The sequence below is a fragment of the Dryobates pubescens genome, chromosome 17 (genome assembly GCF_014839835.1).
Source record: "Dryobates pubescens isolate bDryPub1 chromosome 17, bDryPub1.pri, whole genome shotgun sequence".
Lineage (NCBI taxonomy): Eukaryota > Metazoa > Chordata > Aves > Piciformes > Picidae > Dryobates > Dryobates pubescens.
Genome location: NC_071628.1, coordinates 6,432,707 through 6,457,979, shown reverse-complemented (window position 1 = coordinate 6,457,979; position 25,273 = coordinate 6,432,707). Strand labels below are relative to the sequence as shown.

Below are 25,273 nucleotides of genomic sequence, written 5' to 3'. Positions count from 1 at the left end.
CATATTTCCAAGTGGGAAATGTCATTCCTAAAGCAAATCTGCTCAGGACTCAGAGGAAAATCAAGCACCCTTCAACAGCAAATCCATTCCCCTCCTTCCTTCCCCCACAGCTTCACCACTGGAAGAGTTCTTTCTCCTCCTTCAATGTCCTTTTGTCAGAGGACTTCATGCCACAGCACAGCAGCACTTCATGTGCCTGACCCGCACCAGACATTCTGAGCAGTCACTGCCAGCCCAGCCGTGCCACAGCCACACGCTGCAGCAGGCAGCAGCTCCGGCCTGCAGTCTGCCTGCTCTTACTCACAGACCAGGCTCTAATTACTATCAATGATCTTACAGCAGAGATCATTTGACAGCCACAATCAGACTGGATCTACCCATTCTGATTTTTCAAGTGTTTCTCAGAAATAAAGAGTCCAAAGAGAAGTGAAACTTAAGAGCATAAAGAACTCAGACAGTACTCATGCTCAGCCAGGAGAAGACTTCTGCAAACTCATATTCTGGAGGAAATCTCTCCCAAGCCAGCTGACCAGCAGTGAAATGCTGTGATACAAGAGAGAGAAGGGACAGAAAAGATGCAGTCTGTGCTTGTAGAGCAATTTACACACACACAAAGAGCTACAAAGTAAAACCTCCTTCACTTTCTCTTGACCAGCTGAACTCAGCTGCATGTGTAACAGGACTTCACCACCACAGAGCACTGGACTGTGGTGTTTGGTTTACATTAGGATACTCATTTGTGTACCACATGAACTAGCAGTTGTAAGTGTGAACAGCAAACAGATTGGGAAGGGCTGTTGGTGCCTGACTGAGGGTGTGCTGTGCTTTGGGCTGTTTCCCTAGATAGCAGGGAAGGAGTTTTCATTAAGTGCCTGTTGAAACTGAACTCATGCCCTAGGCACACTGACAGAAGAGAAGAGAACAACTCTGCCCCTGCCATCATCCCTTGGTGTCAAGGGAAAAGTCAGCAAGAAGGCCACTGACAAGCAAAACCAGGCTCTTGTAGGACATCCAAAGCAACTGAGCACCGGTGTGGCAGAGCCTGCTGGTTGCACTCCTACCTCTCTCCTTCCACTCCTTTATGGCAAAAGGTAGCAGTGTGCACTCACACAATCAGAGGAAGGGAGCACTTTCCTAGATGAAGTCCCCCTAAATGCTGGGAGTTTATGTCCCTCATCACAGGAGGAAATACAATCCAACCCCACTGTGAATGGAAAGACAAGCAGCTAGTAACAGCAGAAAGAGGAGTTAAACACACATGGATACATTCAGTGCAATTCCCACACCCCCCCAGCTTGCTTTGCTTTAGCAACCACAGAAATGCCCAGAGTTCTGGAGCCAGCCCTGTGTCACAAGCTGATGGATCAAAGCTGCAGCTACACTCTCTACTCTTTATGGTTTCTTGCTTCTCCCAAAGTGCTTTCTTGGAGAAAGCTTGCTTTACATCACTCAGTCCCAAGATATAACTGGCAGGCAGCACACCAAAATGCTTCACTCACTGCAGCTCTTTTAAGAACAGCACCCTGGAGTTAGCTTTACCAACACATTTTGCATTTAATTAAGATGCTCTGCAGCAAACAAACACAGAATAGAGAGTCTTAAGCTTTATTAATCAAAGACAGGAAGCCTTCACTGGCCTCTGGGAAGTACCTTCTATGACCAAAGTATCAATAATGTACCAAGGCTCAGTCAGCTACACTCCAAGCTACACTCTTTACTGGAACCAGTGTGCAAAACCCAGTCAGGCTCTGAGGTGCATTTAACCAGCCTGGGACAGCAGGGGAAATCCTGTTCCTTTCACAGAGCAGCTCAGCCTACAGCACCTCTGGAGTGAGGAATTCATTATCTTCACCTTCAGCTCCCATCTCATCTCTATCACAGAATGACAGGGGTTGGAAGAGACCTCTGGAGATCATCTAGTCCAACCCCCACCAGTGCACATTGCACAGGACAGCACCCAAGTAGGCTTTGAATTACTCCAGAGTTGGAGACTTCACCACCTCTTTGGGCAGCCCACTGCAGTGCTGCACCACCCCTGTTCCTCCTCATGTTTAGATGGAACTTCCTAAGTTCAAGTTTGTGCCCAACAGCTCTTGTCCTATTGGTGAGCACCACTGATAAAAGACTGGTCCCATCCTCCTGACATCCAGGCTTGAGGTACTGATCAGCACTGAGAAGATCCCTCCTCAGTCTTCTCCAGGCTATAAAGCCCCAAGGCTCTGAGCCTTGCTTCATGAGAGAGATGTTCTAGCCCCCTAATCACCTTTGCAGCCCTTTGCTGTACCCTCTGCACCCTGGTGTGGCATTTTTATTTCAGCTGCAGGTATCACTCTGTGTTTCATAACACATCTGAGTGCTGACAGAGGAGTGTGCTCCTCACAGCAGGTAACAACATCACATGAGAAATCTGACACTCCTCTTGCTGCAACAAAAATCTGCCCTTTCACTTGGGATACCCTGCACCCAACAGCCAAGTGAAAGAAACTGCTCCCTGCAAGTGTGATCCTGTGAGGGGTTTTGTGAAGACCAAGAGTTGATGATGTCCATGACCCTATAGACAATATCTTCAGATAGAGACCACAGGGAAAACAAGGGTCAGCTAACACAGAAACTGTGCTTGAGAAGTCTCCTCTGATTCCCCAGGAAACTCCAAAACCCCAAGTGCAAATATTAGCACTGGTTCTGCAGTCCCACAAGTTCTGTGCTTTGATGGCTGTTTCTCACTTCAGTCACTCCCAAACCAGGGCCTTGCCTTATTCCTGAGGCTGAAAAGTCACAGTCAGCCAAAGCATTTTGGCTTACCTCCCAGGCTCATCACATAACTCTCCCCACCATCCCTGGCTCAGCACTGGGAGACTGAAGGTTTACAAGGCTGAAGGAAGCAATCCTGCTGCTCTCCCCCAGCTTTCACAGCTCTTTTGTCCAGCAGCACTACACTTGGCTGGATGTTAGGAAGAAGTTCTTCACAGAAAGAGAGCTTGGCCATTGGAATGTGCTGCCCAGGGAGGTGGTGGAGTCACCATCACTGGAGGTGTTTAGGAGGAAACTGGATGAGGCACTTGGTGCCATGGTTTAGTTGATTAGATGGTGTTGGGTGATAGGTTGGATGATCTCAAAGGACTTTTCCAACCTGGTTAATTCTATTCTATAGTTGTTTATTACAGCATCTCAGGCTTGAGCACTACTCTCATTCTGACTCCTCCTCACATCAAACACTGAAGTGACTTTGTGATGTGTTTCCCTGGTGCAGCTTGAGACTGTGTCCTCTTGTTCTGGTGCTGGCTGCCTGGGAGAAGAGACCAACCCCCTTCTGACTACAACCTCCCTTCAGCTAATAGAGTGCTCAAGCCCTGTAGAAGAACAGTTCCTAAACAAGACTGGGCTTCTTCCACAGGTATACAATAGCTCACACACTGCAGGGCTCTGTGCAGAAGCCAAGTGAAGAAGTGTCCTGGTCTGTTATGCAGGAAACTGCAGACCCTGCTTGGACAGCCCTCTGTTCTCTCAAAGCATCTCTTTCTAGCCATTCCCACAGAGGTGCAGAAGGAAGGCAGCGTTCTGCCTTTGATTTACAAACCTGAACAGCACTGTACTGACATGTCTGGTGAACCACAGACAAGAGAAGTGGCACCACTCTTACCACTACATTCCCCCAGCCCCAGAGAAGTGGGGAAAACACAAACCAATTTGGTAATTGCTCCCACCACTGAGCTTTATCAGTTTCAACCCTGGGCACTTCAGCATCTGCCCCCAAAGAAGTGGCAGATGCACAGCCTCAGAAACCCCACTCTCCTGATGGGTCTTCTCCTGCCTTCTCTCAGGTCTCCATCCTCAGCTAGACTTGTTAAACACACTAACAAATACCAAGAATGATTCCTGCCAGCTGGAAGAAGGCAGTCACTCCATGAAAGCAATCCATTACTAGAAAAGATTCTTCCAGCATCTTCTCAGAAAGAAGGAAACCTCAGTGCTTCCTTTCTGGCCATTTTTATCCTGGCACTCTGACTTTTAAACCCCTTTCTGCCTGAGCAACCTCAAGTTCTTCCATTCTTGTCACTCAGTGATGGGCTGTCTTGACTCTATCAGGATTAAAGATCTGCTGCTCCAAAGAACCTGGGCATTACCAAGCCAACCTTTAAACCTGCAGAGTTTTAGACTCCATCTCCCTCTCACACACGTTCCTTTAATGAACTTGCAGCACAATGAATGTTCAAGCCTTAGCAACAGGCAATGTAAAGCTAAGATGATTAAAACAAACATATAGCAATCACCAGGATTAACAGCACCAGATGTTCCAAACCAGCAGACCACAGACAACTAGTTCAGAGCTTTACAAAATCAAATTTCCAAGCCACAGCCTTCATCATCACAAACCAAGTGGCTAAATCCCTCCTCCCTTCTCCCAGTGAATACTACTTAGAACTGTGAACAACAAAACTTTGCAGGGAGTTCCTCCTGCACAAAGTTCCCGTTCAGCTGAAGTGCTCTTGCAACCTGCCTTGTGCTCTCCAGGAGCTTACAAAGACAGCACAAAAGAGGCATTCACTACAGAAACAGATACCTGCATCTCCTCCCAGGCAGGACCAAGAAGTGCATTCTGAAGCAGCCAGTTTTCATCTCAGGAAAGGGAACAGTGCTGCTGCACACTAAGGTAAGGTCTAACTAACTTCTCATGACCTTCCTAAACCAAACAACAGAAATTCAGTCCTGAAACCAGGTCATAGCTCCTTGTTCAGCTTATCCAGCTGTCTTATCTGGGATCATCCAAGCTCCTATGGAATAAAAGGCATTTTGCTCAGACTGTGCAAATCAAGAGGTTTTAATGAGAGTCCAGCAACATGCTTGCATGCTTTGTTTTCTCCCAGTACATCCAGCTAACAGGTCCAACTGCTTTAGCAGTCTTTTTGGGGAAAGATTTCCTGCTAGGCAACCCTTTTCCCCCCTCAAAAAAAGGCCCCTCTTACCCATTAACAGTTAGCTGCTCCACAAGAAGCAGAAATACCTAGCAGTGGATCAAGGACAACTGTTAATGCAATCACTTAAGTGCATTATTTCAGCTGATGCTAAAGGTAGCAACTGACCTGGAGAAGCATCTTAGAAAATGAAGAGGGAAAAAAAATCAAAGGGAAAAGGGCAGCTGCTTCCTGGTGTTACTCAGCCCCTCTCTGGGATCAGTCCTTGTAAAGCAGACAGGCCCCCTACTTGACTGCATTATCACCAGACAACAACTGGTTATGCAGGAAAAAATGTCAGCAATGCCAGTCTGTGCCACACCAGCACTTAACTGCCTCCCAGCAGCCCAGCACAGAGGATCTTGGACTGCTGGAGTTTCTATTTCTGCTACAACAGATCACAGAGTAGGTGTAGCAGCGTCTACAGTGTGGCCAAATGCCAGCTTGGAGAGCAACCTTTTGCTACTGCTGCTGTCTCCCCTCCCCCATTTTTCATGTTAGGCCCTGCACACACTCACATTTCACAAGTTAAGAGTGCTTCCCTTTCTCCTAGCAGCACCACAAAGCCTCCAAGACAAGAGGCAAAAGAGAAGTATTTCATGAGACTTTAAGGTGAGCTCTGCTCTTCCCTGCAGAGCTGCTCAGGCTTCCTCTTGAAAGACATTTTTAAACTGTGGCCCAGAAGCAAGGGGAAGGGTGGAAGGAAGAGAGAGAGTGAGAAATGCCAAACCATGCCTGCTAAACTGAGTTCCTCCTCTCCTCCTCAAAAATCTCAGGAAGAGAATTAGCTAAGTTTAAGTTAACATTGCTTCCTTTATTCCAAGTCATCATTCCCTTCATAATAATAAGGCAGAATATGACTGTGAATGCCCCAAACCTAATGATCTTTGGCTCAGATTCTCCTGCTGCCAAAACAGAATGAGGTCAGAACTACATCCAGGTAACAAACAGCCAAGATCCTTAGGCTTCATGTTCTTCACTGTGAACATTATTAGAGTGGATTTTTGGATGGAAAGGGCGATTTCCTGCACTAATTGGAAGGTGCCAGACCTCATTTCTATCAGTAGTGTCTGTCCAATGCTCTGTGCAAAATGATCTTAGATGAGCTTTGACAGAAGGGTACCCAATCTGGAAGGATGCTCTATCTTGGCACCAGCTTGCTCAGTCTCAGCACAGGAAACAACCCAGTAAACCAAGGAGACTTTTCAACCCTGACACCTACTACAACACTGAGGATTTATGACAGCCTTATCTTCCATACCCTGAGTTCAGATCCAAGTTAAATTCAAGTCCATTCCAGCATCTTTGCCCTTGTGAATGCAAACACAAACTGTCAGCTTTCATTTATTCTGGTAAAGCACTGTATCTGTGCCTGTGTTCCTTCCCAGGCAGGAGTGTCTGCACCATTAGATTGATCTGTAGTACAAATTTAAAGATCAGGATACAGACCTAACTGTACTGGGTTTATGCAGAGGGGGCTCCAGAAGTGAACATCACATTACACCAATAATGAGCAAGAGTTCAGGGGACAGGGCAGAGATCAGAGAGAGGCAAGTTTGGAAGCAGGCAGAGATTCTGCAGAAGTCAAATCTTACAGGCACACTGGTCAGGCTTAAACACCACTGAAACTACTGGAGTTAACAAGCTGGCAAAGCCTGGTATGTCAGGTTAAAGCCACATCCTGAAGTCCTGCATCGACTCCTGAAAGGCTGCTTCCTGCCTCAGAAAGAGAAGCCTGCAGCCTGTGCTAACTCACAGGGTAATCATTAACCAGTCTGAGGCAAAGGTCACTCCTTCAGAAACTAGCATGCATAAAAATAACAGAAGTGTAGCTGCAACACCACCTCACAGGCTCCCACACCTCTGGTACTTCTACTCCAGCGTGGTGAGAAGCTCAGACCTAGGCTGACACATGAACTTTTTGTTGGAGCAGTATTAAAACCACCCCTGCCTAGAAAAACAGACAAGCTTTTACAGGAGTGACAACAGAACAATACCAGGAGGAACATGTGTGATGCAGCTTCGTGTGCCAGCTGGGGTACACTGCAGTCTGAGGGAAAGGAGGAGGCTGGCTCCTCTTGATCGGCTGCCTCGAGGTAAGAGCTGTCCAAGGAACACCTCCAAAATAAATACTACACAGAATTAGCCATTTCATTACAAACCACACACAAAACACAAGCCCTGAACCAACACATCTGAGCACACACACACACTGCTGTGAGCAATGGAGCCATCAAGAACCAACAGCATGCTGGAGAAGGCTTCTGCAGGTGAGCCCTGCAGAACCTGCTTCCAAAACATGCCCATTTCCTTGGCCACCTTCAATGGATTCAGCAGGTGTTGGGGAAGACTGCAGAGAGATGGGACAAAGATTAAGATCTCTATACACAAGCCAGTCCAGTGCTTCAGGGAGCAAGTTAACTACTCAGCATCTCCCTGACAGAGGTGGTTCCATAGCACCACTTTGGTTGGAAAACGTTGAGCAGAAGCCTCCCCCCACCTGACTGTTGCCTTTCACTTTGTATATTATTAAGGCTTGCCATTTATTCATAGAATCATAGTTGGGGTTGGAAGGGGCCTCCAAAGGTTACCCAGTCAACACCCCTGAAGGCAGCAGGGACATCCTCCACCAGATCAGGTTGCTCAGAGGCTTGTCCAGCCTGATCTTGAATATCTCCAGCTACAGGACCCCCAACTGCCTCCCTGGCCAACCTGTTGCAGTAGTCCACCACCCTTTTGGTGTAGAACTTAATCCTCACATCCAGTCTAAATCTCCTCTGCTCTCATTTCAAATCATTACCCCTCATTGCACAGTCACTGCAAACAGTCCCTCTGCAGCCTTCTTGTAGGACCCCTTCAGGTACTGGAATCTTAGAATGGTCCAGACTGGAAGGGACCTCCAAAGGTCATCCAGTGCAACCCCCCTGCAGTCAGCAGGGACATCCCCAACTAGAGCAGGCTGCCCAGGGCCTTGTTGAGCCTAACCTTGAATATCTCCAGGGAAAGGGCCTCAACCCCCTCCCTGGGCAACCCAGGAGACTGCTCTAAGGGCTCTCTGGAGCCTTCTCTGCTCCAGGCTGAACAATCCCAGCTCCCTCAGGCTGTCCTCGTAGCAGAGGTGCTCCAGCCTCCCAACCATCTTTGTGGCCTCCTCAGGACCTGCACCATCAGGTCCATGTCCTTCCTGTGTTGGGGACCCCATAGCTGGACACAGCACTGCAGGTGAGGTCTCAGCAGAGCAGGGGGGCAGAATCCCCTTCCTCCATTTCTGGCCATGTTGCTTTTCTCATCTTAGAATTTTATTTCAGTTTATCTCTACATTAGGGGGGAAAAAAAAAACAACAAAAGGAAGGTTTTGCTTCTTTGCCAACACTGAACACCAGTTTGGATGTACCATGAGAACATCCATAGCAAAGCTAACCAAAAGTCATTAGAGAGGTGGAATGTCCAGAAACAAGGACATTTCGTGAGGCTGTCTAGAAACAGGACAAGGGGGGAATGGTTTGAAGCCGAGGGAAAGCACAGTTAGGTTGGATCTGAGGAAGAAGTTCTTCAGCAGGAGGGTGGTGAGACTCTGGAACAGGCTGCCCAGGGAGGTTGTGGCTGCCTCCTCCCTGGGGGTGTTCAAGGTCAGGCTGGATGAGGCACTGAGCAGCTAAGTCTAGCTGAGAGGTGTCCCTGCCATCGTGGGGAGGTTAGAGCAGATGATCCCAGAGCTCCCTTCTGACCTGAGCCATTCTGTGACCCTCTGCTCTGAGCAACCCCTTTCTAAACAACCTTATTAAAAGAGAAACACTTCCAGGCACCCTACTTAAAGGCTGCTTTCTCCAGAAACATGCTGAAGTTGGCCCCAGAATGCTCAGGCTTGCTGGCTCTCATCACCCACTGCTCCATACGTGTGTATTTGCTGCACACACAAAGAACTGACTGTGCCATGTCACAAAGCTAAGCTCCCAGGTGTGTCAGACCTGTTAAATCTGGCAGTGTCCTGTGGAAAAAGGGAAAAAGAACAACAATTTGAGCTAGCAGGTGCCACTGCATGCCATGGAAGGCTTGTTTGCCAGACACTGATGTATGCAGCTTGTTTCAGCAGCACGCCTTGGCTGATAAACAAGGCCCAGAGGAGTCAAGGTTCTTAAAGTAACACTTCTATATTTAAGCAGGATTTTTTAATCAAGCACAGTACCACAGATGATGATTTAGATACCCACAGCTGTCTAAACCAAAAATTTATTTCAATTTAACAGTCAGAAAAAAGCACTTTTTCTCTTGAGAGCTGTACCCAGGAAGAATTTCAAGCACCAAGACTATATCATTCAATGATAAATTCTGCCACACACCTAAATAACCCCCTGCAGCAACACTTCAGCATCACCTCTGATTTAAGTTTTTCCCTCTGGACTGTGAGGCTGGTGTATTAACTTTTAAAAATCTCATCTTCCACACCAGCATCATCCTTCATTTGCAAACCCACCTGGAATTCCCCTCTTGGAAAGTTGAGATGTCAAAGATTTCTGTCATGGTTGTAGGGATTTTCCCAGAGATGTGCCTGTGTTCATCAGGAGCCACAAACCAAGGATGGGAAGGTGGAGGGGGGAGGGAGCACTGAGCCAGATCCTGCTGCTTAGGGCAGCTTTGTGTCTCGGTATTGTTAGGTCTCACAGTCAGCAAATCCAACCACAATGTTCAAAGGGAGAAGCTTTGTTCTGCAAAGCTAACATGGAGGTTGCAAACCTAATGAAGGAAGATATGGCTATAGATAACACTGTCCTTACACAGCTGGCCTACACCTGCACCTTTCTGTGAGGGTTAATGTGCAAGCACTCCCCAAAGATCCATTTTTCTCCAATTAGCCTTTGGAATACAGAATGCCTTAAGCTGGCCTCTCAATGTAAGAAGGACATTGAAACAGTGTCCAGAGAAGGGCAATGAGGCTGGGGAGAGGCCTTGAGCACAAGCCCTATGAGAAGAGGCTGAGGGAGCTGGGGTTGCTTAGCCTGCAGAAGAGGAGGCTCAGGGGAGACCTTATTGCTCTCTACAACTACCTGAAGGGAGGTTGTAGCCAGGTGGGGGTTGGTCTCTTCTCCCAGGCACCCAGCACCAGAACAAGAGGACACAGGCTCAAGGTGAGGAGAAAGTTCTTCACAGAAAGAGCTGTTGGCCATTGGAATGTGCTGCCCAGGGAGGTGGTGGAGTCACCATCCCTGGAGGTGGTCAAGAGGGGACTGGATGTGGCACTTGAAGCCATGATTTAGTTAGTCACGAGGTGCTGGGTGACAGGTTGGACTTGATGATCTCTGAGGTCTTTTCCAACCTTATTGATTCTGTGACACTGTGCACTGTTCTTTCCATTCTCCATGGCTAGCCTCTTATTAAAGACACCTTTATTCCTCTGTTCATCCAGAGTTTCCCGAGTTTACAATCACACCTTTGCTCACAAAACCTGCCACCTTAAAAAACCCCACACCAACAAAACACTCAGTTTGAGAGCAGGAATGAAATTCACCTTCATCATCAGGTGCCAGGCTGAGCATGCACCACCAGGGTAAGTCATTCATCTACAAACTGGAAAGCAGGACAGCCAAGATACAGCAGCAATGAATGGGTCACTGAAACTGCTTCTTCAGTTCACAAGTACTGGTCTCCAGCAATCCCAGCTACCCACCATCCACTGTGAGGTTTGTCCACCACACAAACCTGAGTATTTAAATAATTAAGAATTGGGTTTTGTTTCAGATCAATATGAACAGTCAGTGAATACTCCAACTAACATCAAGAGACGATGAAGAGGCACCAGCATTCCTGCAAAGACCTGGCTCTCCTAAATGAAAGGAAGCACAAGGAGCCCTTGCTCCTGCACACAGGCAGGTGCCTTCTATTTCTCTCCAGGTCAGTGGGAACTGGAGCTATCCCCCAGCTGACAGAGAGAGATCTCTGCCCTTTTGGAAGGGGCTAATTGGTAGCAGTGAGCCTGTGTGTGCACAGGCGTGTTAGTTACAACACACTCCCAGCTTATTCTATGACTCATTCCAACTGCTTCCACAGCAGCCTTGCAATTGATTTCTGTTTGTGAGGGAGAGCAAAGAGTGTTAGTTATTCATTACATTTATTACCAGCTTTAAGGATAAAACCCAAGGGCTATATTCTTTGCTAATTTCATTTATTAGTGTTATGTTATTTGACGATGCTGCCTTTAAAGTCCACAGAGAAGGCAACTGAGGAACTTATTGCACTCTACTTTGCTTACAAGTGGGTTTTGGAGCAGGATTTAGAGGTTACCATAATCACACTGCCCTCTCCACCAGGCAAGTGTCATATTAAAACAAAATGTGAAATTCAGACATAGGCTACAGATGTTAGCCTAGTGCAAAGGCAGTGCCAATCCTTCTGGAGCCTATGTCCACATGAGGAAGCACCACAGGACCAAAAACCCCAGAAAACACACCAGGAACCTCTTTCCTTCACTCAGTCTGAAAATACAAACACCCTCTTGCTCAAGAAGTGTCAGAGCTCCTCACAAAACCAGCTGCTGGCAGATAACTACCTTCCACACTTTGAAATGTCCGCTGCCTATACCAACAGGAATCCACAGCCCTGGACAGCTCTGCTAATGGCTTTGTTGTTTTCACTTCTGCTCACAAGTAACCAACTGCTGTAAATTTAGCCTGGCACTTGGAAATGCTCCCAACCAGCAGAGAATAAAAGATAGAGGTTGAATTCTGGAGGATTTTTTTATTTTCTGGCTTTGAGCTGGCAGTGGACTGCAGATCAACCCTGGCTTTAGAGCAAACCCACCAAGGTTTCCATGGCCCAGCTCATGCTCCATGGGTAAGAGCACACTGAACAAATCTAAGTGCTGCCAGCAACGTGCTCAGGTCAAACAGCCACTGTGTGAGAAGCCTCAGCTCAGTCTCAAAGGGGACACACTTCTGTGGGAAGGGGAAAAGCAGGCAGGGACTCTTAGTTACTAGAGCACATGGGACTCTCAACATTATTTGCCTAGAGACCTCTGACAATGCTGAGAACCAGGTCTTATACCTTTTGTTGTGTAAACCAACACCTCTAGCTCAGACAGCTGAGTGTCAGGACTACACACACAGAGGATCACAAGCACTGCTGGCCAAAGGCTCTTGGGTGGCTTCTTTTTCTGCCCACCTAGCACCAGTTGCAAAACATTCTTGAGAGTCAAACTTTTTGTCTTGAGAACAGGCTTTGAACTTGCAGCTCTGACAGAAATCAGGAAACATTCATCAGAAGTACTTCTCCTTCAGTGACTAAACTCTGCAACAGACATCCAAGCTCAGCAAACGTTTGGAGTCACTTTGAACATCAGAGCACCTCTTTTCAAGAGCTGCTGGTATTTGTGCCTGCACCGCTCCTCATCGGCAGTAGTCTCTGCTCACTGCACAAACAGGAGACTCTTGTGTACCACTGCTCCTGAGCAAAGCTGCAGACAGCCCTTCCTGAAGTACTGACTAGGGCAGGAAGGAGAAGATAAGCTTTGGAGAACAGCCTCCTTAAATCATCCTCTATAGGCAGCACAGCAACATCATAAAAAACCTAGAAGTGGGAAATAGGCTATGGGGGTCCAGTGACAGGAAAACCTCCCAGCATCTACAAAGAGGAACCCTTTACTCCAAGACTATTCATCATGACTCTGTCCAGCACTGCCTTTGGCCATGTCAGCAGCTCAGTTGGTAACTTTTTACCAGTATCTTTAAGCATTCAATCTAAAGAACCACAGAATGTATCTGGTTGGAAGAGACCTCTCAGATCATCCAGTCCAACCTTTGACCCAGCACTGAAAGGTCAGCTTGGCTTAGATCATGCCCAGAAACAGTGCTAATGAAAGAAGACTCTGCTGCAAAGGGAATCAAAGTAGGAATCAAGCATTTAGATAAATGAAGGCAGAACCCCTTGAAGCTGCTCTTCACCCAGGAAGCAGTAACCACCTCCGCAAAGCCGAGTGGAGATGAACTCAACTGACACAACCTCAGATTAGTCACCACTCCAGTCTAATCCAATCAGGTGTGTTGCCTAATTTTACTCAAATGCAAACTAATACTTTTCTACCAACTTCAGCATTAACAGGAGAATGATAATCAGCACCAGCAATAAAATGGGTGGCGAGACTCTGGAAGAGGCTTCCCAGGGAGGCTGTGGCTGCCTCCTGGCTGGGAGTGTTGAAGGCCAGGTTGTGTGAGGCCTTGAGCAGCTAAGTCTAGTTGAGAGGTGTCCCTGCCCATGGGACAGATGATCTCTGAGGCCTCTTCCAACCTGAGCCATTCTAGGGTGATTCTATTTGCTAACTCCATTTGCTTCAGCTCCTTTCAATACCCAAAAGCCAGACCAATAGTCTCCCCTCTCTGATACTGCACTGCAGGAGCAGAGTGGGGGAGCTGTGCCTTCCCTCACCTCAATTGAAATGTTAAAACATTTCACAGGTTAATTTTTACATACATAACATGCAGTCAACAAAGCAGTCAGGGGTTTGTGCTCAAGTGCTGCATTCAGACCTTGGTGTGTATCCTGTTTTTAAGTACTGTGCATTGTCTTAACATAAAAGTGTTAGAAAGTTTAACCTTCCCATGTGGAAATCAGGAAAGGAGGGAGGAGGATGACAATGGAATCATTCTGTGCAGATGTCATACTAAGTCTACCAGGTCTTAGGATAAGAGTTAACCACATCTGAATAAAACCCAGCAACTTAAAACCAGATGGACTATCAGAGAAGACAGAGTCCAACACAGCTTCTCTTCAAGCTGATTCTGGTTTTGGAACACAACAGAAATCAATCAACCTGCCTAAAATAAAACACTCACAGAAAATGTCATCTGAAGCAGCAAAACAGAAGATTATTTTTGAGAAACATTTAAATACCAGATGGAAATCTGCTAATCAAGTGGAAATAAAGACACAAATTAATACTTGATGTTGAAAAGTAGAGCACCCAACGCTACAGTTAGATGGCTGAAAGAGCATCTAAAATTTGCTTCAGGGGAATAAAATTGTGTCAATGTCTTTACCCTGGCTGAAAGACAGCATTCAACCTTAATAATTAGTACCATTATCATTTAAGAGCAGACTCTATACATGAGGACACAGAATCCTTTCACTGGAATTAAGGCAAAGAAGTTGCTCTTCACAAGGACTAAAACCAGAGACTAGTTGACACCGATTCTCCGAAGCCAGGCTGACAATGAAACTGGACTAAACCCCTGAATCATGTTTGGTTTCATCCACTGCTTCCAAGGCAGTCTTATAATCATTTGTTATGTGAAGCTTGATACCTAAACTGGATGGTGACAGCAAGACCCTCATTTCAGTACCTTGGGAAAAAAACAGATACAGTCAATATTTGCAGCCACGTCTGCAACCACAGGCAGGTCACCCTCAGCTGCAGAGTCTTGCAGCCACCTGGTTTGTCCAAGTGTGAGGCTGATGGGTTAATTCCTGCCTTACTCAGGGCAACTTTCAAAACACACTGCTGCCAGGTGGGCCTTATGCTGGATTCAGAAGAGCAGCAGCTTCCCACAGAACTTAGCAGGGCTGACTAAATGCTTTCAGTGGCAGAGTGAACCTCTCCTGTTTTAAGGCTTCATTTTTACCTTTGCACTACAGTTCAATGCCACGTGACTACAGCCCAAGTGTTGGGAACTGGCACTTGGAATGAAAGCACAGACCAACTTTTGGAAGCTACCAATGAAGTGCTGCAGCAGAAATGCTATAGTATGGCATTTTACCTCAAGAGGCAGATTTGTGTTTTTACAGCAGAGTACTTCACTTAATTGTGAGCCACTTGGGGCTGTTAAAAAGGGATAGGAAATGATCAGCCTCAAAGTTCACACTACTGCTCAGAGAATGCTGCAGTTCCCACCTGTTAGGAAGACAGTCATCTGTAATAGGATTGATTCATATTTTTTTTAATAAGCTCACATTTTGCAGTAGCCAATTTCTTTACTAGGCACCTAAAATACTCCACTAATTCCTCTGGCTGCTGAGAATCTAACTAACAGTAACACAACCACTCTCACATTACTCTCAAGGCAGCACTGAGATGACACCTATGGCCAAGTAACAGCTGGCAAATTTCAATCTCTGAGTTTGAGGAGGAGAGCAGAAGCTACATCTTGCATAATCTACAGAAAGGACATCAATACAAAACTATAAACTTCCTCCAGTCACACTCAGATTAGGAGACCAATCCTTTCCAAGCATGCTGGGTATGTGTTGGCACTCTGCACTGGATCAGGCTTCTCAAGACTTAAGGGAACCCCTGGTTTCTGGACCTTTGTAGGCCTTACACTAAGTGCCTGTCAAGACAGCCATGAAAGCAGAAGGTTTTAAAGAAAGAAAAACCAAAATCAACTGAAGTGAAACAGAAGACACAGTATCTGAAGGCCAAAGCAGACTTGGCTTAGCTGTAGACTTTTCCCTCCCTTCAACCAGATTTAATTTGCATGCATAATAGTGACATTCTGTGATTGATTTTACATACAGCATATCAAAATTAGTTCTTTGCACAAAGTCATTTTATACTGAAGCAAAATTCCCATTTGCTTTGAGAATCCTGTAAACCAAACCCAGAATCTGGTTTCCTCCCCAAACAGCCAGCACACATGCTATAAGAGGGGAAGCTCCCCTTGTACCTTTCACCCCCATGCTTTTAACCTGACTTGGGCAGACCAATCTCAAAAGCCCTTTGGACTCCAGGGCTGATCAATCCCCAGATCCTTGAAAAGCCAATTATCTAAATTAGTAACAACTCCTGCCACTATTTTTGAAGCTGACACGTATCCCCAAGATAGACCTTAAATGCTCATTTCACATAAGCCAAGTTCATCTGCACAACTCCAGAGCGAAGCACGGAAATCAACCACCATTCTTGCCTCCTGCCCTACTGCAGCCATTTCAGCTTTTGAAAACTCCCTCTTCCAGGGTAGGTCCTACTTGAAGCACCATTTATGCAACAGCAAAAGGAGCTCAAGGTTCATGTGGACAGAAGAGAGGCCCAAAAATGGCAACCAGTTGTAGCAGGGAGTCAGCAGCAGCAGCAGCTCTGCTCAAGATTTCCTGAAACCCAGAGGACTGCTGCTCCTACAAGCCAGGCCACCTTGTGAAAGTCTTCTTGTTGCTACTCCATCCCTTTGGATGCCACCTACTTTGGCATGTCAGCCTGGTGGAATGGCCACCTGTCCCCACGCTTCCACCTGTCCCACGCTTCCACCTGTCAACACTTTGTCATCCCAACTTACTAACAGCTGTTTAGTTGCCAAAAGAGAAAGATGTCTGTGTTGCACAGGCTTGCATGAAACCTCAGATGCATCTCAGAAGACCAGCAGTTTCTTGGTAAGCACTAGCCAACTTCAGTCAAAGCTCTGACTTGCCTGGGTTACTTCCAAGTCTAACCAGTGGCAGGCAAGTCTTGAACAAAAGGTTTTATGGCTCCAGCAAGCTCCAACTGCAACCTGTGCAATATCTCCTGCTCAAGATGGAGACCTTCAATGGTGAAGCAATAGCTAACATGTAATACAGGGGAATAAACCCCTAAATCTAGAAACCCAAGGATGACGGTTTGGCGCATCCTTTAAGAAAACAGAGCCATCCAGCAAAGTTCATTGCAGATGTTGATGGAACATCTGGTGCAGCTATCAAAACAAACCACCCCCAAACTCTTCCTTTCCACCTCTCAGCAGGTTAACTGTGCAGACATGGGACTTACTAGGATTAAACAGAGATACAGAAATACCCCAGTATCCATTTACCTTGTCCTGAGGGCCTGCCAGGCTGCATCAATGTCTGCGTACAGGTTTTTCTCAGAGGGCTTGCCGGTGCTCACCCCGTAGCCAGAGTAGTCGTAAGAGAAGACGTTGCAGTTGATGCGGGAGCCAAGGCCGATATAGAAGCTGCACATCTGGCCCAGGTCCACAGCATTGCCGTGCGAGAAGAGCAGCGTGTACCGGCCGGTGGGAGCACAGCGCACGAACATGCAGCCCAGCCGGTTATCCCGGGCCGTGCGGGAGAAGAACACCTCCACGGCGTCCAGCTCCCGCTGCGAGTACTGCCAGTCCGCCCGCTCGCTCAAGTGCAGGCTGCAGGTGCCGGAGCCCGTCGGGGTCCCTGCCCCGGCTGCCGCCCCGGCCTCCTGCTGCTGCTGCTGCTCGGGCTGCAGCACGGTGTAGGTGGGCTCCGGGGGCAGGAAGGCCAGCTTGGCAGCGATGCGGCTGGGGCACGGCGGGCAGCAGAACAGCCAGCACAGCTCGCCCAGAGAGAAACCGTTCATTCTGGGGCCTTGTTCTGGCATCAGAGACACCGGAGAAAAACTAACCTACGCTGGAAGGAAGTCAGACCAAACCGACCCGGAGCCCTCCTCCAACACAACCTGAGCACCTTCCTGCAAGGCCAGCAGCTGCCCTCCCAAAATGCAAACAATGATAACCTCAGAGGAACCACAGTTCAGCAAAAGGAGCGCGCCTCTTCAGAGCCTGACAACGAGCTTACAAAACAACCACAAACCCACAAAAAACCCACCCAGCCCCACAAAATACAAATCAAGTACGGCCAGCCCTTGAAATCCCCACAACCACAGTAAACGCACGTCCCTAGACCACCACCCTAGATGCCCTCAAAGATAAACCGCACGTACATGGATGCATTTATAAAATGAAGTCCCAGATGCTACGGCTCAGCAGAATTAAGCGCAGCCGGAGCCGGCCCCCCAGCAGGGATCATGCACCCACAGCAGGCAAGGGCCCTTCCCCCACCGGCGCCACACGCGGCCCCCGGCGCCTGGCCGGCTCCACCCCGCTACCGGCCCCAGCCCCGAGACGCCCGGCCCCACGGCCCCCTCACGGCAGCAAGGGGCCACCCTAAGCGATACCACCCCCAGCCCGGCCCTAGCAGCGTCCGAGCGGCGGCAGGAGAAGAAGAAGAGTCCGTCGAGCAAGAGCAAGGAGAAGGCAAGGTCGAGGCTCAGCTGCGCGTCGCTGCGGGCAGGGCCATGCCGGCTGCGGCGCACAGGCAGGAGCAGGCAGCGGCCATGTCCCGGCGCTCTCCCCTCTTCGCAGCCGCACCGCTTCCGGGTTACGGGCGCGGAGCGGGGCCGCCCGCCGCAGGTGCCAGCGGGGACGAGGCGGGTGCCCGGCACTGCCCACGGCGCCCGGCGCGGCTCGCGGCCGCCCCCTAGGCGTGGCGCCGGGGCGCCGAGCAGGTGCGCGGGGCGGGGCGGGGCGGAGCAGGGGGAACGGCGGGGCGGGGAGAGGGAGAGGGAGCCGCAGGCCCGGCCGGGCTGCCGCCAGCCGCGCGGGAGCAGACTCCTGGCCCTTTAAGGGAGCCGCCGCCGTCACGTGCAGCGGGAGCGTTCGCGCCCCCTCCCCCTCCCCTGCCGTCCGCCCCACTCTGGCGCACGCGCGGCGGAGCCCGGGGCAGCAGCGGAGGGGCCGGCGGGGGGTCGGGGGCCATTTTGCGCCGCTCGCAGTGCTGGGGCCTCGGCGCTGGCTGCTGCGGCCGCTGTGCCTTGCTCGGGGCGACCCCGGTGACCTGCCGCAGCCCTCGGGATGCTCTGGTGCTGTTCCCGAGGCTTCCCGCTCCGGAGCGCTCGGGTCAGCCCGAGGGAAGGAAGGGCTGTTGGCTGCTGGGTCCGCGCTAGTCCCCCGCTACCGCGTGGCGGGCCCGGCGCGTCCCGCCCGGGCGGCTCTGGAAGCCTGAGCCTAGAGCGATGGCAGGAGGGGTACCCGATGGCCTTGAGTCGCTGTCCTGGAGAATTGCCGATGTAGTCCTGCCGCAATGCGAGCAGCAGTTCCGCTGCTGGTGGCACGCAGACCTGCGCTCACCTGGTGCCAGTGTCCTGTGCATCCCAGGCCTGAGCGCTGTTCAGCCCTCTGTACCTGTTAGACTGAGCTGAAATTGCTTAGCGATTGCAGGAGATGCCACAGAAAATGTAAAGAAAAGGGTGCAACTATGGAAGCCTCATTTCCTTGGAAAATCCAGCTAATTACCCATATCCCAGATAACGAATAAATCAGCAAATCATTCAGGGCACGTGGCAGAACCCAGCAGTCAGCGGTTGTGGTGCTGCATTCGGTGACCTGGAGGGCAGAAGGCAAAAGTCTGAGCAAGAGACAACCGGGCATGTGTATGTGTTAACGTTCTGTAACCAACCTAGGGTACAACTGAACCCTGAGATTAATTAACCAGCACTGTGTGCTTGATGAAAAGTGCCTTGTAACGTAGCCCAAGTGACTATGAAAATGACACCTGTGCAGCTCTGCTTACCACACCACGAACATCCGACCAGCGCCCTGGCTAGGGGCACGGCACGGCTGTCCACCTCTTCCTGGTGCTCTCCTAGTGTGTCCGTCGCCCAGCTTCCTGCCCATAAGCAACAAAACTGCCACAACTCAAGGAGAACATAGATGTGAAAATTCCCTTCCTGTACTAGCATTTGCCAGCTCTAAGGTTAGTTTAGTCATGTGTGACACTCTTGGAATGTCCAAAGTAAGACCAGCCCCCATCCACATCAGTCCTTTATTTTGTTCACAGTGGCAGTTTCAGGAGCCCTAAATCCAGCCAGCAGTTACCATGTTTGTGCTGACTGAAGGGAGAAAATGAGAGCTGTATCTATCTAAGCAGGTTGAAAGCATGGCCTCTGGCATGCTGGAGTGGTTCCTCTGGAGGACAAAGCAAACCCAGTTCATTCCCTGTGTCCCAGGCATGTCCTGCTGGGAGAGGGGCAAGGCCCAGAGGTCAGGTGGGGTAATGAAGCACATCCCACCTGCTGAAACTGGGTTCCTTCAGGTGGCAGAAGCAGCTGACATGCCCTGCACTGGGGTGTCTGTTGAAATGGAGACCTACTCCACACAACATGATAGAGAAATCTAGATTAAAAACCCACAGAGTAGATAAATGAGTGTGGTAGTGATGCCTAAAACTGTCACAATGAGGAACCCTGCGAAATTCCTTTAGGATTGCAAATGGCCCCAAGCTCCACCTCTGCTGTGGCAAGAGGCACTATTGATACTGCTCCACCTCTGCTGTGACAAGAGGCACTATTGATACTGCTCCACCTCTGCTGTGACAAGAGGCACTATTGATACTCTGCAGGAACTGATGCAGCCCTGAGAAAGCTCAGGGTATACCCTGAGCAGTGATCTGGCTGATGAGAGCTGGGAAAAGCCCATCTGGTGCTGCCACTGCATGTCTGTGTCACGACACACACACTGAAACCGAGATAAGAGCTGAAATCTGGGCATGGTGCACCTCCTGAAACTAACATTTCTCAGAAGCCTTTCAAAGGCTGTAGGACTCCCCTGGAGCCAGCCAGCAGAGCTGTTACATCCTCAGTAGATTGCTGCTCCAAAGAATAGACAATTAGAAGGGCAGCATTTCCCATGCTCCACCCTGCCCACTCCTGAGGTCATGTTTATAGTGGTGAGATTAAAGTGTCCTCTCTGAATCCAAGGGGAAATGTCATGAAATTTGCTCCTCGAGTGAACCAGGCTGTGCAAACCTAACCAGGGTCTCTCCATTGTTCTCACTGTATGCATGCTGTAGTTTACATTAATCTCAGTCTCTCATACAACAGACCAGTTCCTGCACAGTGGGTGACTCCTGAAGAAAGGTGACATTTGCCAGAGCCTTGCAGAACAAAGTGAAGACAGGAGCAGGAGGGAGTGACTGAAATGGAAATCGCTTTGGAGGACAAGGACAGCAAATAAGAAAAAGGAGCTCCTGAATACTGCTGCCATCATGGCAAACTGAAAACAGCAACCACGAGTTTGTAGCTCAAGAAAGTAAAGCAGTCAGGACTCAAACTGAGCACTCCTTCAGCCTGTGTCCTACAGCCCAAGCTGCTGAGAGAGGCCTGTAATGCACAAGCGAAAACCGAGAATTTTTATCCATCCATTTGTGTGCTGCCTCAGCAGCAGCCACATCCTTACCCTTCCAAGATCCATGGTAGTCCTGAGGGGTTGTGTTGCAGCTTGCTGGGCTGTGCAGAGCTGGGCACAGACAGCTTCATGCCTCTCACATGCCCCCTGTCCCTGGCACTGCCTGCAGCTTGGTTTGTTCTACCATTCTGGAGAAGCGGCAGAGCTGTCCTAACAACCTAACTGCCCTCCAAACAACCACCACCATAAATAGTTCTGGTTCCTCATAGCTTGCTCCCTCCTTCCTTCAGCCACCTATGGATAAAGACCTCACACCTTCCCTGGGATGAGGATGTTTCTAGGATGTGACATTGTTATGTCCAGGTGCTCAGCTATGGTGGGCACAGAAAGACCACAAGACAGGGGGCATGCCAGGATTTCTCGTGCTCGGCATCTGAAATAGCTGCTTCCAGACTGGTTGTTTTGGATCTTTCCTCTGTGTTCTCAGTACTGCTGCTTCAGCCCAGTGGTCCCCCCTTTACCCCCAACTCCAGACTTCCTTTGCTTGCTCTTCTCATTTTCATTTTTCAGCCAGCAGGCATCTGCATAGTTTTCTCTTGATCAAATACCATGAAAATGCTGAAGAAACCCAAGCATTTCAGCTTGTTCTGCTAGCAAAGAACTCCTCTTGTTCTATCTGTGAGTGAGGGCCCTGCTGCTGAACCTTGTGACTCACACAACACTTAAGAGTCAAGTACCCTGCCCCTTCACTAAACGTTCATGTATGGCCTGCAAGGGCACATGCAAGCAGTTAATAATAAACAACATTTCACACTCACTAAGAGATGGGAATCAACCCACAGGAAAAGAGGCTTTCTGTGAGACTTTTACTATCAGCCTTTAATTAACTGTTGATGAAGGGAAGGATGCCTCAGGTGAGCAAGGGAAGTCTTCAAAGAGATAAACACAACAAACAGAGCACACAGTGCCTGGTTATGTCTTGATTCTTCCCACTGTGTCCTTCAGTCTCACCCTGCTTGGACAAGGGCAGAGCACTTTGCACTCCACTTCCTTTTCCTGAACGCCAGATAGACAAAAGAATAGGCAAGAAAACAGGGAGCCTGAGGCCAGAGAAGACACCTGGCAGCAGCACTGTGAAGATTGTGTATCTTAAACATGAACCATGCCTGACTTCCTGCTGCTGCTTGCCAGCTGTGTAAACAGTCCACATCTACTACCTGCACACGTGGGACCGTCGTCTGATTGCAGGACTGGGCACGGATGCCAGAGGCAGACCAGGAAGTTCCTCATTGCGTTTTTTGCTACTTCCTGGACACGTGAGGAGTGCAAGGATGAGTTCTTACTGCCCATGGAAGTTAGTGTCTGCTCATGGCTTAGTGTTTGTGTATCACAGGCCTGTTCTAGACCATGTGAAAGTAGTAGCAATGCTGAAAGGCAATGTCTCCTCCAGGTGAAGCAGGAGGCAGGAGATCGGCCTGGAGTCTGCCAAACTGAGGGACAAGGGTGAAGCACGTTGGTGCTGTTCTCATCAGCCAAGTTCTTATCAAGTTCTTTGCAGTTTCTGGGCAAAGGTGTTTGAAGGAAGGACCAAAAAGAGAAACAAATCGTTTGCTCTGTGGATGGAAGAGGACCCTCCCAAACACAAGAGAAGCAGATGAGGTAGGAAGGGCTGTGCCCAAAAGAGACAATGCGTGGGCAACAGCTTGGTGGCATCAAGAACATACTGAAGATGTGCACCACTGGTGCTTGTGAGAAGAAAAAGAAAGGTGGAGTAAGGCTAAGCCACTGCTGCAGAGGGAACACAGAGCAGAAGGAAGGGCTGGAGCAAGGAAGGAGAGCCAGACAGCAAGCCTTCAAAGGCTGGCCTTGCTGCTCCTACTGCCAGGAGGAAGGGAGATCAGCAGCTGCTCTTCCAAGGACCTAACAGGTCCCCCCCACAGAGAGCAGCACACTGTGCTCTTCCAAGATGCGGCCATCAACAAAGCAGGCACAGGCACTGGGGCCATGGCTCCTCTCCATCCTTAGCAGGACAAGACAGCAGCCTCCTTTGCAGATAGCTTAAATGGGTCCTTGTGCTTAGCATGGTCTTGAAGCTGGAGAGTGGCGAATGCCTCCACAAGTGCAAGAGTGCCAGGCCCTGCACTGTCAAGACTTTAAGGTGTGACACCTGAATTAGTCACCCAGGGTAAGCAAGTTAAATCCTTTAGGCCCATACTTCTGTTTTTTCTGTTGGGTGTATCCTTCCCTGCATTATGCCAGTGGAAAGAACTTGGATTTCTTCTTTCTTTTCCTGCAGCCAAGCAAGCTGTAGCAATTTCCTGCCATGTAAACCCACGTAGCATTAAACTTGCAGGTCTGTATGGACAAAAGTGCATCAATTACTTTACCAGAATGAATAAAAAAGGGGAAAACAGAGCAAACCCACAGAGCTTGAATGATGGATTTCTTCAGAAGATAAATGACACCATTCAGGGTTTACAAGAGCTTGCTCTGAGGTTTGCAGGAGTTTAATCAAGACCCAGCTCTCCTCAGCTTTGCTGTGAATACAGCATGAGAGGAATGTGGAAATGAAAACAAAGATGTGCAAGCATCAAAAGCTAAGGAAGGGATAGTGTGGGGGGGAGGGAGGTGGCAGCTATGTGATCCACAGTGAGGGTTAGAGCCTGGATTTGCAGTGACTGCATTTTATGCCTGTCACTGGCAAATTGACATTTTAAAGATATGTTCCTGACTGCTTTTTTCATGTCAGTATCTTTGTTCAGGCTATATCTGGGCTGATGAAAGGAATTTCAATTAAGGATGAAATCCTTTCCTTACTGTATTGAAATGCACAGGGTGGGAGCAGAGGGAGAATGGAGCAGTGAAAGCTCTATAGAGAGCTCCTAAGGCATCTTGCTGACACAGGACAAGATAGCTGAGGAGTGCCTGGGGCAGTGCACTCTGTAGCACTGTTTGCTGTGCCTTCACAAAGCAGCAGTGTGCATTCACCTTGCTGCCACTGCCCAAGGCCATTTATCATTGATCAACGGGGGGCTAAGGGTTTAATAAATCCCAATCTAGTTTAGTCCTCAAGGGAATGGCAGTCTGCACTCATTCAGGAGTGTTGAGGAGGAAGGCTGCCTAACCTGGGAAGAAAAGGCTGATTTTTGCTCTGTGAATGTAAACAGTGTCGTGGGAAATGAAAGGGGTTGTAAATCTGCATAGCTGTGTTGGGGAGAGCTGGGATGAAGCACAGTGAAAGCCTTAGGGAAAAGAAGGCTGAAAAATAGTGAGATATGGATGTGAAGAGATTGCATGAGAGAGAGAATAAAAAAAGAGAACAATAGAAAACCCACGGGGGGGGGAAAGAAAAAAGAATACTAATTGTAGAGAACCACATCAAACCCACTTCATCTCTCTACCTTGTACTCACCTAATATTTGGTGTGAAAGACAAATCAGGTCCCACTGAGCACATCCATGGAGCTGTACTGCCCTTTGCACACATGCCCTTACCCACTGATTTCCCACCCTATCCCCTGGCAAGAATGGTTCCTCTGCACAGACACCCAGGGTGCTCACTGGGAGCCCTGGCTTCCAGCTGGGCTCCCTGGCTTCCAGCTGGGCTCCCAGCAGCACTGGTGACCTTTGGGCAACTGGCACACACTGTACTGCCATCCATGCCTTCAGCCTGGGTGCTACAGGAGCACTGAAAAGACTCTTCAGGACCTCTCTGTGCAGGCTAAAACTGGAGCCTTTGTTCAGCTCTGGAGCTGAGGCATTGCTACCACACAAGATCTGGCCAAAGCCAGAGCTCTGTGTCACTCTGCCCAGAGCACTTATCAAGCTGTCAGTTAAAAGCCAATTGTGTGCCTGCAGTGCTCCAGAGTCACTGTGGCTGAGGTGCAGACATCCTTCCCATCCACTGAAATAATTTGTCTGTTAAGATGATCTACCAGCAAGACCCAGAGCTACTGTTCATTTGGTTCACATTCCTGCAACCATTCAGAGGAGAGCCTGGCACGTGTGAAATCCTGACCTGAGCATCTGCATACAACTGCCAAAGCCCATGGGTGTCACAGCACTGAAGTGGAGAACTTCCAGGTCCTCCTGTAATAAGGTGGAAGTTCTGGTGGTGTAACACACAGCTTCCTGGAAAAAGAAAATCCAGACTAGAACAAGGGTTTTGTTGGTTTGGGTTTTTTTTTTTTGCTGGTTCTTCATTTTCTAGAACTCAGCAGCAAAGAGATGCTTGGTTTGATCAGAAAGCTCCAGGGGATTTTCAAGGTCAAGGTGGAAATAAAGCTCAGGCTCCCATTCAGGAGCCCTGGCCATGTAATTAAAATAGCAAAATAAGTTAGGCTTCTGTGTGCTGTCAGAAAGAGCAGTGCTTTGCTGAGGCATCTGTACCCTTCCAGCTGCCTGTCAAGTGAAGGCAGTCTTCACATCCAAGCTC

General features: G+C 48.9%; 2 protein-coding genes across 2 annotated transcripts in view; one reads left to right on the top strand and one right to left on the bottom strand.

The window, feature by feature from the left end:
- ABHD17C (abhydrolase domain containing 17C, depalmitoylase) overlaps window positions 1–17,466 on the bottom strand; it is a 28,715-nt gene extending 11,249 nt beyond the window's left edge. Inside the window, exon 1 of the mRNA XM_009903902.2 lies at window positions 16,718–17,466. Coding sequence (XP_009902204.1) covers window positions 16,718–17,256 — 539 coding nt within the window. The 5' untranslated portion in view covers window positions 17,257–17,466. The remainder of the gene's footprint in view (window positions 1–16,717) is intronic.
- Window positions 17,467–17,629: 163 nt separating this feature from the next.
- LOC128898018 (potassium/sodium hyperpolarization-activated cyclic nucleotide-gated channel 2-like) lies at window positions 17,630–20,847 on the top strand. The gene is made up of 2 exons (XM_054168971.1): window positions 17,630–18,162; window positions 20,536–20,847. The coding sequence occupies exon 1, from the start codon at window positions 17,683–17,685 to the stop codon at window positions 18,136–18,138; it is 456 nt and encodes a 151-aa protein (XP_054024946.1). The 5' UTR covers window positions 17,630–17,682; the 3' UTR covers window positions 18,139–18,162; window positions 20,536–20,847.
- Window positions 20,848–25,273: the final 4,426 nt, after the last annotated feature.

Coding starts and splice junctions, on each gene's coding strand:
- LOC128898018 (XM_054168971.1), top strand. CDS start 17,683: ATGCACCCACAGCAGGCAAGGGCCCTTCCCCCACCGGCGCCACACGCG.